General features: G+C 39.8%; 1 protein-coding gene across 2 annotated transcripts in view; it reads left to right on the forward strand.

Moving 5' to 3' along the window:
- The first annotated feature begins 11,968 nt into the window (after positions 1–11,968).
- COBLL1 (cordon-bleu WH2 repeat protein like 1) overlaps positions 11,969–17,603 on the forward strand; it is a 76,904-nt gene continuing 71,269 nt past the window's right edge. For both annotated transcript variants that reach the window (XM_032693218.1, XM_032693219.1), the window contains exon 1: positions 11,969–12,031. In XM_032693218.1, the coding sequence (XP_032549109.1) occupies positions 11,988–12,031 (44 nt within the window). In that variant the 5' untranslated portion in view covers positions 11,969–11,987. The remainder of the gene's footprint in view (positions 12,032–17,603) is intronic.

The raw sequence follows: 17,603 nt of genomic DNA on the forward strand, positions 1-17,603 counted from the left end.
CAGTCTGATGGCATTTTGCAATGTGTGATACTCGCTGGTATCTGGTGCAACCTGGAGAGATCTCTGGAAAGGCCAGTTTGCTGGGTAAACACAAGGAGTAAGCTCTGTTGCACAGAAGGATTTAAGAAATATTATTTCACTTTCTTCTCCCCAGCATCAGGTTAAATTTCTCATGGCTTAAGCACATTACAGATTTGTAGTGTTCTCTGTCATATCATACTGAACTTGGATACCTTTTCTGTTTACTCTTTTTTTTTTACTTGGATGATATTTGATTTGCATGGTCATCACAGAAAGCTTACAGATTTTAGTCATTTTTAAAGTTACTGTGTACAACATAGATTCCTGTTTCTAACAGTTAGCTACACGTAGTTGCTACAGCTCTTGAGAGAAGATCTTCTTTACAGTGACTGTGATAATGAATTCTGAATGCTACCCTCGCTATCTCCCCCATGTTCTATTTTGCTGAAGATTGCGAAGGGCTTCTTTTCTTATCATAAGCCCCAGATGTCTAGGATTCTTTCACAGAAGTAACTTTCAAAATATATCTCATGATTTAATTTAGAGTTCAGAAGAGAGACTTAGTTAAAACTAGAAAAATGGACATCTGTAAGGGCAGAACTTCAATACATTACAAAACTGTTACTCTGAAATCTGCCTCCTGGCTTTTTTTTCTCCTTCAGCATTGTGATTCAAATCTTTCTCTGAACTAAAACTGTGTTGAAAGAAATTATATTGAAAGAGCCATCAGTTAGGGGTGATCTTTGCAATGATCAGTAATTTTTATTGGTATCCTTCCAGGCACATACATAGCACAGATGGAAATTCTGGTACGAATTCGCTCAGAAGATAGGACAGCAGTTCTCAGCTGTCTGCCTTGTGCAGATGAACAGGCACGATTTTCTGATTGAAGTCTCAGCAACAACTATGCAAGAGAAAACCTGCTGTATGTAGCATTAGGACATAAAGTCTTAATAAATACAAAATAAGCAAGATAGTATTACATCATGTATAAAACAAGGTACATATTGTCCACAATAATAAATCTATTAGGAAAAAAGAAAGAAAAAATTAAAAAGCTTCCACATAAATTTAAAATAGTTTAAGATAATTCCCCCTTACTCATTATTCCCTATCCAAGTGATCCCCTCTAAGTCCAGTCTTTACCTGCTTTTGTGAAGTAATTTAAAGAGAAATGGAGACTTAAATAACTATGACCTTTGAAAAATGAGACTCCTTAACAACCTTGAAATCACCTATGCTTGAACCTTGAAACATCAGGTAAATTTGCAACCCTAAGAATCACAAAGCATTTTGATCTTGCCCTTGAAGTCAGTAGGTTGTGACGTCCATTGTGTCTGTGTGTTCTGCATTGTTGAGTCAGTAGAATAGAGTAGAATAGGTTCTCTTCTTTCTAGAGAGTAATTTCTGTTATGTTTAACTGGAGAAGCAATACGTGTTTCCGTGATGTGACTCTTAGAATACAACAGATTCACTTTTGTTGTTTGCTTTGCTTTCAACAGAACATATAGTCTGATCTGCAAATCAGAAGCATCATATTAACTGTATAAGATGTATTCAGGTTAACTAACAGCAGTTTAAATCTTTATGAATTAGAGTTTACTTTTTGTCAGCTGAAAATTTATTTTGTAACAGATATAATTTATCATAAGAAGGATTTAAAAACTGTTATTTTATTGAAAGACATAAGAAAAAATTAATTTTATATTCAGTAATTCTAACCAGAAATTGCAGTTGTCTAGACAATTAGGAATTTAATTGTCTCTGCCATTTCGGTTTGAAGTACCTAAATTCTGATTCACATTCACTACCTTTCAGGTTTATGTAGGAATGATCCTACTTGATGCAGCTGCATCACTTCTGTTCTTTTCCTACATTAAGACAGTAACAAATTTGATATTTTGACTCAGACTGTTGGTCAAAGTCATCAGATCTTGAAAAGTACCATCACTAAACTCTTTTAGTCTTCACTAAGGATGAGATTGTGGCAAAATTCATATTGCACTTTTCTTTATCCACTCTGCATTTTTTTCATCAGTGGCACATGAAGTGGAAAAAAGGTGGCTTGGAAAAGTTAAAAAGAAGTAACAGATATTATTGTTGTTGTTGTTGTTGATATAACTATTGTAATAGTTATACAGTCAATCCTGATAGTCACTGTGATCTAGAGAGGGCTGAGTGACTTGGGGATTAAAGCCTCAGTAAGCAAGGTTAACCCTCTGTCCAGCCCAAGGGCATTATTTTTACTTGTGCTATGAATTTGTTCCCGCACCTTTGTGTTCCTTAACCATGCAATCTGGCCTTGCCAGACATTTTTACCTGTTGATTCTCTTCCTCTCATCTCAGTCTTCATATTTTATGCTGAAAAATGTCATGTTTCCTTTTAACCTTGATAATCACAGTCTATGATTTAAAACAATTTCCTTCTGCCCTCACAGGAACCTATCGTCTGAGCCACTGTGCAGCTTTATCTTCCTGTTCTTTTTTCATTCTCTTTAAATGTTTCAAAAATTTTCTGCCCTTGGGCCAAGGATCTTCTAGGGTGCATCTTGAATTACTTAAAATGGGTTATGCAGCAGGGTTCTGTCTGTAAAATCAAGTTCACTTAAAAAATGGTTGTGTGACTCAGCTCAAATTGATTTCATGTTGATCAGAGTCAACAGCTGCCTATTTCTCAAATGTAGTTTCATAAGAAATAAAATGATTTAAAAAAAAAAGAGTATAAGCCGTTTAAGGTTACATTTTATTTCCCCTTTATCCTGCCTCTACATCTGGGCAGCTCAACCCTGTTTCTGTCTTTTCGCTTTAACTGTTTGGCCTAAATAGACTCTGATGCATTTAATTAGCATATACATGTTTATTTTGGTGAATCTTAGCCTGGAATGAAGCCCAAGAACTTGTATTTTACTATAATGGTCTGACTTCTAAGGATCAACCCAATCAATAAGCATTTCATACACTGCTAGGGAGAGATAAAACATCTCCTTGTCCTTGTGCCTTCACTTTCAGGCACACTGACCTCAAAGCTGTTAATGAGGCCATTCAGATCACCACTTTACATGGAGCTTCTAAAGTCAGTACCCAAGCAAGTCATTTACCAGAGCTGTAATTTACCTTCTAACACCACCAAACTGCCTTTACCAGCTCTTTGAATGCTTAAGTGCTTGAAAGGTGTGGCACATTACAATGTAAAAAACAAGACCGAAGGCAAAATCTTGAAATAGTAATTACAGTAAGTTCAAAGAAACCACATACATATATAGCATTCTTTTGCCTTTATTAAAAAATGAGGCCTTTCTGTTTTCAAGTCAGACCACCAAATATATCTAAAGAACCACCGAACATAAGAATAGCCTTTCAGTGTCAGACTGAATGTCTTATCTAGCCTGGTATCCTGTCTCAGACAATGTCCAAAAATGGATGTTGAAGGAACACTATAAATGAAGGGAAAGCATGTATACTTCCATAAATATTCCTATCATCAAGCAGTATGTGGTTCAGGAACTTCCTGAGCCAGAGATGGTGCTTTGTATTTAAGAACTCGATGAATTTCTTTCCCATTAACTTGCCCAGTCTTCTCCAGGAAGAGATAGGGGAGATAAAATAAGTGCTCTTTTAATTTTCTAACCTTTAGTTCTGAGAAAAACACTGGACCTATTCCACAAAGTCAGAAATAGCTATAGTGCTGTTACAGCAGCTCAGTGGACTATGGCTTCAGGTAGAATGACAATGGCAAGTTCACATCTCATGGAATAAATGTGTGATGCTGGAGCTGCACACTGGTCATGGAGTGGGACCGACTGATGCATTCAAAATCTTTTTGCCATATTTAATTGAGTTCTTCTTTCCAAAGAAAAACCTTAAAAATACCTTTAATTAGCTACTTAAAAGCTGAATCTTTGGATGTTTTAATTGTGCAGTTGTACTGCTATGAACAGAATTTTGCAGAGTCTTCTAAATTTGGTCTAATGCCCAAGTCATACTGGGTGAGCTAAGGGCATTTCTTTTGCTGATTCCATACAAAGTATTTAAAGCTCTAGTCTAGCGCTTTTTTTTTTTTTTAACTTTATTTTTAATGAAAATATTTGGACAATTTCATGCAACCTTTGTCTCTGATTAGTACACAGTACCTAACTAGAGGGAACTAATAGACGTTAATGTAGAGTAAAAAGCAACATAAACTGCTGCAGGTATACATAGTAATGAGCATGTGAGGATTCTAAGCATCATTATATCAGAAAAAATCCAAACTAGATTTTTCCCTCCTGACTGTGTCAAGATAGAAATGAAATTTTCCAAACTGTGACGTATTCAGTGGAGAGTAAGCGGTGATTTTAGCACAGCAATTTGGAAGGAAGGAAGGAAGATTGAAAGAACAGCATCTCTGATGCCAAGAAATGTGCTTCCTATGGTGTATAGACACAATCTTTCAATGAAAAAAAATGCAAAAACTAATGCTAGAAAATGCTTCAGACATTTCTTAAACAAAATTAATCTTAGCTAAAACTTAGCTTCTTAAATTACAAGCATTTCAAGATGCTAAATATATACACTGCAGTTTGATAAATCAATAGCAAATAGGTATGGTTACAAGTTATGTTTTTATACAACACACAAGCAAGCAAGGCAGCTTTCTCAGTCTGCATTGCTGGCAGCCTATTGTTATGTGTGAGACTACTTTCCTGCTTAATTACCATTTTCTTGTTTACAGGGCAGATACAGTGATATATACTGGTGGATACATACCAGAGAATAAACTTGTGCTAACTTTGAACTATCCTGTCCTGTGTACTGCTGCTAAGCATATCCAAGGAGACAAATAACTTCACTTCTACATATCCAGAAACCTGGCTCTGAAATGGAGTTGTTAGCCCGAGCTGAGCTTCACACAGCTGCTAGTTTCAAACTGTCTTTGACAAGTTTGCACAAGCTGTGTTGACTACATATAGATGCTCACTAACGAGGTACTTCTGCAAGGAGACACTGGCAAACTGCAGAAAAAAAGCAGTCAAAGCTGGGCTTTGAAATTACTTGAAATTATTTATGCAAACTCTCAACTCAGATCACTAATAATTATCAGATGAAAACCTCAAAGAATTTCTGCAACTTAGGTTTCATCTCCCTCTGATGAGGCTTATACTAGACTTAAAGCCACATTCACGTGTGATACATAGCCTTGGGCTCCTGTCCAATGTGTTTGAAAAGGTTGTGGGAATTATCACAGTTGGTAAACTCTGCCACATATTCTGACTCAAACCTTCATATATCTGTTAATGACTTTTACTCATAGGTTTATTGGGAAAAAAATCCAGCTTTCCAAAAGCTTAGAATGCTAATAATTTCTGGATCTATGAAGCAGCATATGTGCCTACAGTGTGACTTAAATAGAACTTGGTGCTGTGTTGTATTCTTGAAACTCTCAACATATGAAGGTGGAATGAGCCTTTTTTTCCCAAAAAATAATTTCTCCATGTCCTTAGAATTCACTGTATGCATATATGTGATGAAAATTATCTTTGATTTGTCTGTGCTGAATGTCTCAGTACCATCTTGTGTTTAAAATAGACATGATAAATACTTCCCTTTGGAGCTCAGTTGTTGGGCCCATTCCAGCAGAAGGTCCCCAAAGCACACCTGAATAAGCATGCTGCACATAGAACAGCTTCTCTTTCCTGTTAGCACTGCAGAGGAGGAGCATCTCTTCCCTCTCATCTCCCCATTTATTCAGTTGTCTAATCAAAGCACACAGTTCATAAAGTACAAGTTAAGTGTTTAACTCCCTCTCCATGCTTCAAAAGCAGCTTCATATGTGTCACTAGATTTCACTAAATGTATGTAGCACCTCCAAGGATGTCCAGAGAGCGTTAGCCCTGTAAAGTTACCCAGGCTAGTTCTGAACGAGCTGGCTGAGTACCAAGAGATACATACTTGTGCAGCATAAGGCTTCTCCTTGGCTAATACATCTTGTTTTCATGGCACAGTACAACCACAGCAATATAGATTTCAGGACCTAAGATAACTCCTTTAGCTTAGCTATTGCTACATTTTCTGTATCTCTGTTTAAGAAATTCCCAAATCTCTTTTGGATCTAAGAGTATTTTTCTACTAGAAAAAGGAGATTATGTTTCTTGTAGTGAGATGATATATGATACAATAAGCTATAGCTAATGCATTACTAATCAATTGAACAGATACTATGAATGTATTTTTCCTGGAGGTGATTTTCTTCAGAAATATTTTTTACTGTTTAGAGTTTACAGACTTTAGTGTTGAGGATTTTTGCACAGCATACTTTCATAGTTATATATGTACATTCATATGTACACTCTGGAAATTTAGTGCATGGTAGCAATTAAGTGAACTTGTAGTTTCTTCTAAACTCTAGCTAAGACTAACATTTAAATTCATTAATATCTGTCCTTCATTGCAACTACTGTGATTAACATGATTTGAAAGCTTTAGACAAAGCTGTTTTTAAAATTAGCATTGCAGTAGGACACTTCACAGCATATGTGATTCTATATCTTAAATCACTCACTACTCAGCATTGTCTGAAACTTTCTAATATAACTCGAGTACAAAGTTATTCCACATGAATTGTGAAACTCACTAATTGTTGTTTAATCCATCCCCAAAATACTGCTCAACAAACAAAATAACTTAGAAATCATGACACATAAGTGGTGAAACATTTGCTTTGATGATCCGAAGGCAAAAATAAAATACTAGCAGAGTGAAAACATAATGGTAGTAATGGGAATGCATCATGGTATCATCATGCTGGTCTTAAATATGACCTAAAAGGACAATGTATCTCTGAGAAAGTAAGTGCCTGTAATATACACACTGGGAGCAAAAAATATTTGGGACAGTTTTCTGTGTAGTACTGACTATTGGGAAACCCTATATGAAAGGCAAAAATTACTTAGTCCTGTATCTGACAGTATATGGCGTACCTTTTTGTAGACTTATTTGTACTTCAACTATCAGGCCAAAGCGTTAAACAGACAACTCCATTACTTACAATTTAGAACAACATGATCCATCTACTTCTCAGGGTGAAGCCTGTCTTTGTGTAGATGGCCAGCACAGATATGACCTATGTATAAATTATTTAAAAATAGCATTAAACATAAGGACTAAATAGGACTGTCTGTGTAACAGTATTTAGATTAGTGGAATTTGTGGGCATCTGTGGCGCTTTAATTACTGTAATTGGACTCCATTGCAAAGCACTGTATACCTGTACAAACCCACCTGTAGGGTAATTTTAATATTAGTTTGGGTCACACAGATAGGACAGCTCTAACTTGATATATTTTCTACTTTTTCCTTTTGTGGGATGAGAGAAATAATTCTTTTTATATACAAATAGTAGTGACATAAATTAGTGCTATTCCAATTGTGTTGCTAACTAGACATGATTTTAGCAAATTGTGTAATGTCCAGGCACTGAGGTTATTTAACATGAGAAATAGAAATTGTATTTTTAACTTCTCTTTGATGGTAACGTTTTACTAATTAAAGATGTTCCCCCCGCTCTTTAGAAGAAAGGTGTTAACAAAATGCTTACTACTCCTCTTGTGTAGTTACAGATGAGATCACAGAATCATAGAAGTGTTTAGGTTGGAAAAGACCTCAAAGATCACCAAGCCCAACCATTAACCTGACACTGCCAAATCCACCACTAAACCATGTCCCCAAGTGCCACATCTAAAGGTTTTAAATACCTTCAGGGAAGGTGACTCTACACCACTTCCTTGGGCAGCCTGTTCCAATTCCTGACTCTTTCTGTGAAGCAATTTTCCCCAATATCCAACCTGAACCTCCCTTGACAAAATTTGAGGCCATTTCCTCTTGTCCTGTCACTTGTTATTTGGGAGAAGAGGCCGCCTCCCACCTGGCTGTAATGTTAGACAGTTGTAGACAGCAGTAAGGTCCCCCTGAGCCTCCTTTTCTCCAGGGTAAACACACCCAGTTCCTTCAGCTGCTGTTCATAAGACTAGTGCTCCAGACCCTTCCCCAGCTCTGTTGCCATTCTCTGGACGCACTCCAGCGCCTCAATGTCTGACTTGTAGTGAGGGACCCAGAACTGAACACAAGATTCAAGATGCAGCCTCACAAGTGCCGAGTACGGGGGGGACAATGTTCTTCAATTAAGCGCACAGTTTAAATGGGCACAAAAACCTGTCCTTGTGCCTACAGCAATACTTTCAGTAGCTATATACATGTGTGTGCATGCTTCCCAAAACCTAACCCACATTCTGGAATGCAAACACAAAAAAGGTAACTGTTGAACAGGATGTGATGTAAGCTGATTGCTCGCTCTTGTAGAAAAAAATTACATACAGATTTAGTTTTCATTAAAGAAAAGGAAGGAGCATGTAATAATTCCTTGTTTTATCTTTATACTACAAGGGTAAAACCCTGATTTTTATCATGTTTGTTATACTGGCAGAATAAAACAGCTCAGCTTTCTAATATATTTGAATTATGCATCAAAAAATTAATTTAACAAAAATTACCTTTCAATTCCATATTCTATTTCACACCTATTTTGCACAATATTATTCAAAACAATTTCTGTGTGACACAGTATGATTTCCAGAGTACATTAGGAGTACATTCTGGTTACATCTTTAAATCACAAAATGACACTAATAACCTGTTATATATTAAGAAATTTAAAAAGATCTTGTCTATTACATTTCTACAGCACCTTTTATTCAAAAATATTTGTATCCAGATTTCTGGCAACCTCTTGAACAGAGGAGAGCAACCACCAGCACTAAAGCATTCTAGGACAACTCCTGACTGTTATGAAAAATGCCATGGGATACTGATGCTTTTTCAGAACAGGCAGGACTTTCTTTTTAGTATGTTAAGTTATATGAAAATCCAGTAGTTAGTAAGCTGCCTGGAACTTCATGTCTGTGCTGAAGAAAAAAGTTCGTCTTCAAATAGCAATTGCAATTAACAGTTCTCATGACATGCATAACTTGAAGGTTATGCTAACAGTAATCAGAACTCGGTATTAATCTGCAAACATTTATACTAAATATACAATGGCACCAAGTACATTCAGAGAGTGCAGTGGGTGGTGACTTGTCACATGGATTAATGCCTCCAGATAAAAGATTGTTTTACCTCAACCCATCGACAAAAAAGTGACATTATTGCAATGGCGCAATTAATAACCTGCCACTTCAATAATTGTTAATGATATCTTCATGGATTACCTTGGAAAATCTAGAGAACTTTAAATGTTTTGTTGTGGGTTTTTTTTCTTTGACTGTTCAGTAGGAGAGACAATGAATATGTGTGTTAATATCCTACTTGGTATTCTCTAATACAGTCCTCTTTTTATTGTGTCTGAGAGTTATGTTTGTTTTATATGAAAAATGTCTTGAGGTCAGGGCTAAGTTGGAAACTTTATGAAAATAGAAAAATTAAAAAAAGAAAATTTGTCTCCATCAATATCTTTTGAAACTCAAACACAGAACTCACTTTCTATTGATAAAGAAACAAAATACCATAGGAGTTCAGAATCTGTTTCTTAAAACTAAGACAAATGGTATCTCTAGTATCTCATAAACCCAACTATTTTAAGCCTAGTTACCATAATACTGTCACTTCAGAACATGGCCTGCAGGCACTTAAGTTTAGAGCCTACAATGTTGCTAGTGATCAGGGTTTCAGATGTGTTTAGTTAAAACCAAGATAAGAGTAAGAGATGTGGTAATGTAAGAAAATAAGCATAACCTCTCCCCTCTTAAAGTGAGATCGCCATTATTCAGTGAACTGCTTTTTAAGATAATCCCCCAGGCTGTATTGGAAATTGTTACCACTAGTAATTTTTTTTTAGGTTATTCCTCTGATGTCACTTTTCTGCCTGGCATTGCCAAATTTCTATTTTTAGCCCATGTGAGCTATTCTATAGATTGCAATCTTTGTGGCGTTAGTACTTGCCAAAACAATTAGACTACAGGATATATTGGTTTTCAAATGGGATTGCAAAGGGATTGCTACAACCATTCCTTATCTGCTGGTGGTGCAGCAAAGGTTATTAGAAGGGATGACATGACACCTATGTATGTCATTATTCTAACTAATACAGAATCACCTATGAGAGTCTTCAGTTCAGTCAAAACAGCACTATAGTGTTGAATCATCTCACACTTGGCAACCTGTGAGTTTCCTTACCATTTAGAAGATATTGTCATGTAATGGTTTTGCCCAAAAAGTAGCTGGTTAGAAACGCGAAGTTCTTTTGTACTTAAACTGAGGCTACAAACTGAATGCAGAAAGTTACTGTATCCTGACTGCAGAAACAGTCAACATACAAAAGAATTTGTCAACCTTCATCCTAACCTAGGAAAGGGCCAAACAGTTTGAGGACCACGAGAAAAGAAAGTGGACTGTCAAAAGAGAAAACGGATCCAAAACTTACATAAGGTCTTCAGTGAGATTGTTCTTAGTTGATCAATTTGTTGAACACTGTCTCTCTGAAAACTGGACCATGGAAATCCCATCTGACTCACCAGTGATTAATTTTTTGGTTTAAGAAACATACACAGATTAAAGGGGCGTGCCTGATAATGGGATGTGGTTATTCAGGGTGTGAACAACTTCTAGGGTCTGTCAAAACAGGTGACTTCAGGTTTAGTCTCCATTGAAGAAGCAAAAAATAAAAGCAGACAAAAATATTTTTTGAAGAAGCACAGTACAAATCAGAAGGGCATACAGGGAGAAGTAAAATGTTATTAAAGTGCAATATCTGTACTGTGCTATATACAGTACTATAGTAGATATTATTAATATTAACATCGAATATTATGAATGTTAAAATCAGTTGGTCAATTTTATTATTTTTTTTCAAGATATATAATCTTAGAAATAGTCAGAAAAAGGACATTTATACTAGAATGCAACTTTGTATTTCTTCCCTATGGAGAAAAAACCAAAGGTATAAATGCTTTGCGTTGACTGTTTTTCAACTTCTATTAAGCACTGGCCAAAATATTACCTGCATAAAGAGTTGTATTTACTGTGCAATATCATCTCCTGGTCCCAGTGCACAGCAGGAAAGGCAGTCTGTGCTGACACAGGTAAGCAGCACGTAACAGCCAGATCTGCTCACTAGATATTGCATAGAAAAGCCTGGGTGCTGTCATGCTCAACGAGCAAAGTGAAGATCAGGCTGAAACCGCTCCTAATACCGGTAGCTCATCACCCGTGACACGGGTAGGTCGCGGCTCAGCCGAGTCCCGGGCGCCCTCGTCAGTGGCACAGGGTGGCACAGCCCGGGTGGCCGGGCAGGACAGTCCCCACCGCGGGCTCCGCTCTCGGCTCTCCCCACCTGTGGGGATTTCGCCTTGCGCCCTGGTGGCTGGAATGGGAAAGAGCTGAACCCGAGGCAGCCGCCGGGACGCTTCGCTCGGGGAGAGGAATTTTCCAGCCGAGAGAAGCGGCCCTGCCCCCGCTGGCCGCTGACAGCCCGGGGCCGGGGCCGAGCGGAGTCCCCGGCCCGACCGCCCTCGGAGGGACAGCCGGGTGTGCGGGGGCGGGAGGGAGGCGCTGGGACGGGAACAGGGAATCTCTGTGTCTTCGCGCGTGCCGGAGCGGGGAAGGTTCCGCGTTTCAAATTTCTCGCCGCGAAGTTTTTTTTTTTCTTTCTTTCTTTTTTTTCTGTGTGTGTGTGTGTTTTTTCCCCTCCGCCCAAGGTGTGGTTCCGTGAGCCGCAGAAGCCTGGCGGAGCCCTGAGCGCGGCCGCCGCCCCGGGAAGGCGCCCCGTGTCCGCGCTGTAAACAGCGGGCAATGCCCGCGCTCGGGGGCGAGGCGGCGCCGGGGGCAGCGCAGCGGGGCCGCCCTCGCCAGCCCGCCCCGAGCAGGTGAGGCGGGGAGCCGGGGCGCCGTGCGGGCGGGTCCCCGGGTTGCGTCCGCCCTGCCCTCCCTCGGCCGCTGGCATGGACGCCCGCGCTCGGCCCGCAGCCGCCCCGCCGCCCTCCGGGTAAGCGCAGCTCACGGCCCGGGCGGGAGCCCCGGCTCCGGAGGGGTAGCGGGCGGGAAGGCGCGGCCGTGCGCGGGGCTGGGTGAGGTGAGAGCGAGGGGGCAGCTCGGGTCTGGGAGGCCGGTGCGGTGCCGGACGGCCGTAGGTGCGTGTTTGGGAAGCAGCCAGGGGCGAGAGGCGGCTCCCCAGCGCCGGGGGGTGGGTGAGCTGTGCCCCTGCCCGGGGCTCCTGCGGCGGGGGCGAGGCGGGAGCCCCGGGCGGGCTCGCAGCGGGGCCAGATGGAGCGGCGCGACCGTTGAACGGCCGCGGGAGCGGGCGGAGCGCCGCGTCCGGAGCCTCGACGGCATCTCGGCCGGTTCTCCGGGCTGAGCGCGGGCTGCTCCCCCGGCCGGGGCTGCGGGACTACCCCGCAGGGCCGCCGGCGCCCTCCTCGGCGGTGCCCGGCCGAGCAGTGGCGGGCGAGGGACGAGCATCGCCGTCCCGGTGCCTGTGCCGGGCTGCAGCGCTGCCAGCGCGGAACCCGCTAGGTGCGCGGCTCTGCCGGGGAAATATCCTCGGGTCAACACTTGCCGGAGCATCCTTAGGTGTGCGAAGTCAGCTTCTAGCTCTCCGGGTGAGAGTGGCGGCGGCGTGGCAGCGCTGGGCCCTCCTCGGTGCTCTGGTAACTTCCCACGCTGGGGGGGTAAGGAAAATAAATAAGCGGCATCTGTTGGGATTAGTAAAAGGGCTGGTTTGTTTCTTTCTAAATATTAGGCCTCTCTGAACATTTACTTATAATGTGTCAGAAAATGTAACTTTAAAGAATATATTTTTTAAATCTTAAGTAAAACTACCACAGTTATAGATCAGGAGGAGGATAATTTCTCCTTAAGTAGTCAGATACGTTTGAAGAAAATTAATTTGCTCAATAACTTCAGTAGGAATTTGAGTGAATCGAACTACTGGCAAGACTGCTGGAGTTATCTGTAAATAGAAGAGACAAAATACATGGTGAGTGTATTTTTTAATATAAAGACTTTCTTAAAGCTTCCATACTATATGCAAAAATGAATTACTTGGTTTTCTGACCAAGTGTCTATAGGATAAACGGATGCAAATGATGGCAATTTAGTATTTGCAGCAGCAACCAAATCAGTTTGAAGTCATGGCTGTAGTGAATATAGAAGACTCAAAAAGGGAGGGGTACTTATTCACTTAAGGCCTTGTCACCATTCCATATTTATATGTAGCCATTGAGAAATGAACTTTATAGATAATCACTGCATTTTTAAGACTCTGGGTATGTAAGCACAATTGGAAGGACTGAGTGTAGGATAATAGGGCTTGATTCCAGATTAGGAAGGGGCTAAAACAGTATGTCTTGAAGGTCCTCAGTTTTACGTGTGGGCAGAAACATGAAAAAGACACAAGCAAAAAGACACAACTAAAACTTTAGCTGTTCTGACAGTTTCACTAGGCCTGTTGCCTGCCATAATGCTGTTGGGTATAGTGAATTTTGGCTGCTGCTTGACATCTGAGTCAGGAAAAGTAGTCTGTTCCCTTTATGTGACTTCAAGCATCTGTCAGCATCCACATCTCAGTTGTGAGAAACATGTAGCTAACAGCAATGCTCATTGTGTTAGCCCTGCAGGTGTATTTTCAGGCCTTTTATCAGCTCTTCCCATTTAATTTGGTACTTAGAAAATCAAGTTACTATGCCTTTCTTATTACAAGAGTTCTTTATTGGCAGTCTTAATTATTTCCTGGAAATGGTCTCATTTGCTCATCAAAACTCTGGATTTGAGGAAAAAAATTTGGTTATACCAAAAATGGCAACTCCCAGTTTTAGTGAAAATGGTCCATGGATACATTTTTGAATAGTAAGCTGTTATGTTGTTCTCTGAGACGATAGGAAAAATTGTCCAATCTGGGAAGAATTTCAGTTGAAATAGCAATTTTCTTTAAATGTATTACCAAATGATGTGATATACTGCATTATAAATCTTCTTAAATTGTCTAGCCAGGTTGAAAGTGTTGATAATCTGCAGCTGAAAACTATTTACCAGTCAATGTGTTCTTAAATCACTATTTGAAGTTCTGTGGAGTAATTACTGCTAACTCTTCACAGCTTAGAAAATTTATTTATGCTCACTGCTTAGAAGGCTAGAGGCCTTTAAAGTGTTTTGTTAGTTTTCAAGCACTGATGTTTGTTTAGTCTTGAAACTCCTACATAACTTAATTATTGGTGGCTCTTCAATATAGAACTTTGTTATCAGATCTATGGGAATAAGCTTTGGGAAAGGATCCTGTCATATCTTGGAAGACTTTTTTTTTTTAAGTACAGGATTAGACTATCCTATTGAAAAATTTTTTATTAAAACTGGTTGTGGATAAAAATATTTGTCTGAATTTGGTGAAAAACACGGCCTTGTTATTCTCACTGTACCTTCACGGGAAACAGGAAAAATTTTTAAAAAAACAGCTTCTGCTGTTTTTTTGTTTGTTTTTTTTTTTTTAAATGGTGAATAGAAAGTGTGCCCAGCAACTGGCTGGAATTTTTTGGAATATGATGAATAGGAGGTGTGCCTAGTTACTGGCTGGTAATGACACATAGTTTCTTCTTTTAGCAGAAGAAACTTGGCTGGACCTACTTTTAAGGCATTTTTATAGCTCATCTATCTTACCCTGAGTAGCACTCATGACAGTGTGCTCCTGCCAGGCCAGTTGACACAGTCTGCTGCTGTTCATTACAGAGTTGAATTGGCTTTATGTGTTGTCTGTGTTATGGGATGATAGGAAAATGTGTGATTTCATACTTGCAAATAAAAAAAGTGGCTGTAGTTGGTTTCCCACCTTTTGAACACAATTTTCCTGCTGTTGCTGGATATTCTATACCCTGGAGTAAATAAATTTTTACATTACAAGTAGATGTCAGTAGTTGACACAGGATTTTACCATGAAGAACTGTGTTATAGCTTAATAGCCCATTAAAATATTGGAGCAAGTGTGGATTTAGGTAAACAGAAGATTGATATCCTTTGAAATATTAGAATGCACATTGAGATCCACCTTTAATTCAATTGTAATCAGTTTCTGAGAATTTCACATTATTTCATTTGTTCCCTTAAGTCATATTTAAAGCTGTAGTCTTACTTACAAAATAACAGCTTCGGACCTGCTTTAGCCCGGCAAACTCTCTTTGTTTTGTCATTTTCATTGCGAGAATAAGGAAAACATGCTTAGCAGATAGAGCTGCTCTCCAGGGGCTGAAGATAGACGTGGTTGTATGGAGGAGGGGGCAGAGCCAAAGAGCTTTGGTTTGCTTTCTGCCAGAAACACTCCTCGTGTGTGTCTTCATGCTCCCATTCACTGTTGCTTGGCCTAGTGAATGTATTTGAAGAAATTAGTAAGGAGAACAGGAGAGAAATCTTTTTTCCCATGGTTTCCAGGTCTGTCTCAGGAAATGAGAGATGTTTTCAGGAAGAACAAGAAATTTACCTTTTCTCTCACTTGCAAATTGTTGAGTTTTTATCAAATAATTTCAGTCTCTGGAGACATCAGCTGTGGTGAAGTGTTGGCAAGTGTCTGGCATCAAGGTTGAAATACTGATTTGAGCTCTCTTCCTTTTATTTGGTTGAGTTAGTTCACAACATAGCCACAGGTTTATTCAAGTATAAATGAAAGTCCTCCCTGTTGTGGAGTGTGGGGAGAGACAGAAGGTATAGCAATAGCTTCAAACCAAGCATTCTGTGGCCAAGCCACAGCAGCAGACTGGGGTTGGGTGTGTGTCTGAATTTGCTCAGTTTAGTGAAATTTAAGTCAGGACTGAAACTACATTTTTCTCTTGCAATGAATTATCTGTTGCTAGTGCTCTGTATGCTGTACTCTTGTATAAACTTTTATCAATAAAAGCAAGACCTTTTGTACTTATGCTACTAAATGGTAGTGCTACATGGGTTAGGCTATCATGGGCTTAACAAGTAGTTCCATCTCAGATGAGCTTCATCTCCTAGACTGAGGTCTTAAAGATAATAGTATGTTCTTTTTACCCCCATGACCTTGATGAAGAACAACTAATGGAGCAATAACAAAATGGAAAGAATTCTGAGAATTTGTGACCATAGAGATTGCTGGATGTTTGAAGCAGGGAGTTAGCTCCTTGGTGGGTGGATGCCCATCAGGAGCCACTTGAATACTAATCATTCCAGGGGCCAATTTACCAACTGAGTTCCGAGTGTACACTTCTTGAGGTGATTATGTTGCTCTTTTTAATGCATCTACCTTAATAAAGGCAACATCAAATAGTTGCATGACACTGGTGCCATGAACTGAATGTTGTGTTTAAACGCTGGTTTGATTACTGGAACTTAGTCAAGTCTGAAGTCATAGCTGGGTGCCTATGGAGTAGTTAGTGCTAATATTCGCTGTTGGAGTGTGTTGCTGTGGGAATGATATCAAGAAAATATTAGAGGGTTGAGGAATGTGGATACTAGGGTGAAAAAATATGTGGAAGCGTAATACACAAATAGAGAAATCAGCAGAGTTATTGCAAAGCTTTGTCCAAGTGTGATGGTATCCTGTGAAAAAAGAAAAGCGAGAGCTAGATCATGAGATATTAAAGCATTTGAGGGGAAAAGGTGCTTGAGACTGGAAGGTGGGTTTTTTTAGGTGTCATCTTAGGGTAGCTTCTTTTCTTTCTTTTTTTTTTTTTTTTTTTTTTAGTTTTGTTTTGTGTACTTTAAATGAGGTCACAGTGTTTATGTAAACCTGAAGATCGCTGTTTATTTTGAGTGGGCACATCTGTGTTGGGTGGAATAAGAAAGGAGTTCATTGCAGGGGACCAAAAGCTTAGGTTCCAGAGGAAACTGAAGGTCTTAACGGGACTCTTGCCATCTGACAGATAAAATAATTCACTCAGAATATTTAAAGTCTCAAATAAGTGTTTTTTTTACTGTAATCTGGCAATGTATAAATAGGTCTCATGAAGTCCAGTACTGCTTCTGACTATCTTAACTGTAGCTTGGAAAAAAAATTCTAAGCATGCAAGTTTTTCTAGCTTGACTGCTGTTGTTTCTCTCTGCCACTGTTGTAGTTTTATGTGTGCTGGGGAGCAGCAGATGCCAGATTATCCAGCCAGCCCTTGGAGTTGTAGCAAGGTTATCATGCTCAACTAAATATTTATTCTTTTTCCTAGAAATTAACAAGTCAGTATGACGAGTTGCTCTGTTAATGTAGTGGATATAAGGAATGCCAGGTGTTCTCTTTTATGGATGCTTGCAAGTTAAAACAGATCTGATTGTGCATTTTCTTTTCACCTGGCTCTCACTTGCTTCCTCAACAGCTGACCTGCTACTCTGACTTAAGTTCACATAGCTGCCTGCTGTTTGAGAAAGAGTTGCTGTTCACTGTAGGTATTTGCTGTCACTATGTACTGCCTTAAAACTCAGAGCTGACGTCAGGGCATTAGAAGATGACAAGAAGCCAAGATGTTGGCTCCTAGATTCCTGTAGAGTTCTGTGGCTGTGCCCAGTGTTAGCACAATGAAGAGGAAACTCTTACTGTGCACTATAGGACAATGGAGAGTTCAAGGGGG

This window comes from Chiroxiphia lanceolata, chromosome 7 (genome assembly GCF_009829145.1).
Source record: "Chiroxiphia lanceolata isolate bChiLan1 chromosome 7, bChiLan1.pri, whole genome shotgun sequence".
Lineage (NCBI taxonomy): Eukaryota > Metazoa > Chordata > Aves > Passeriformes > Pipridae > Chiroxiphia > Chiroxiphia lanceolata.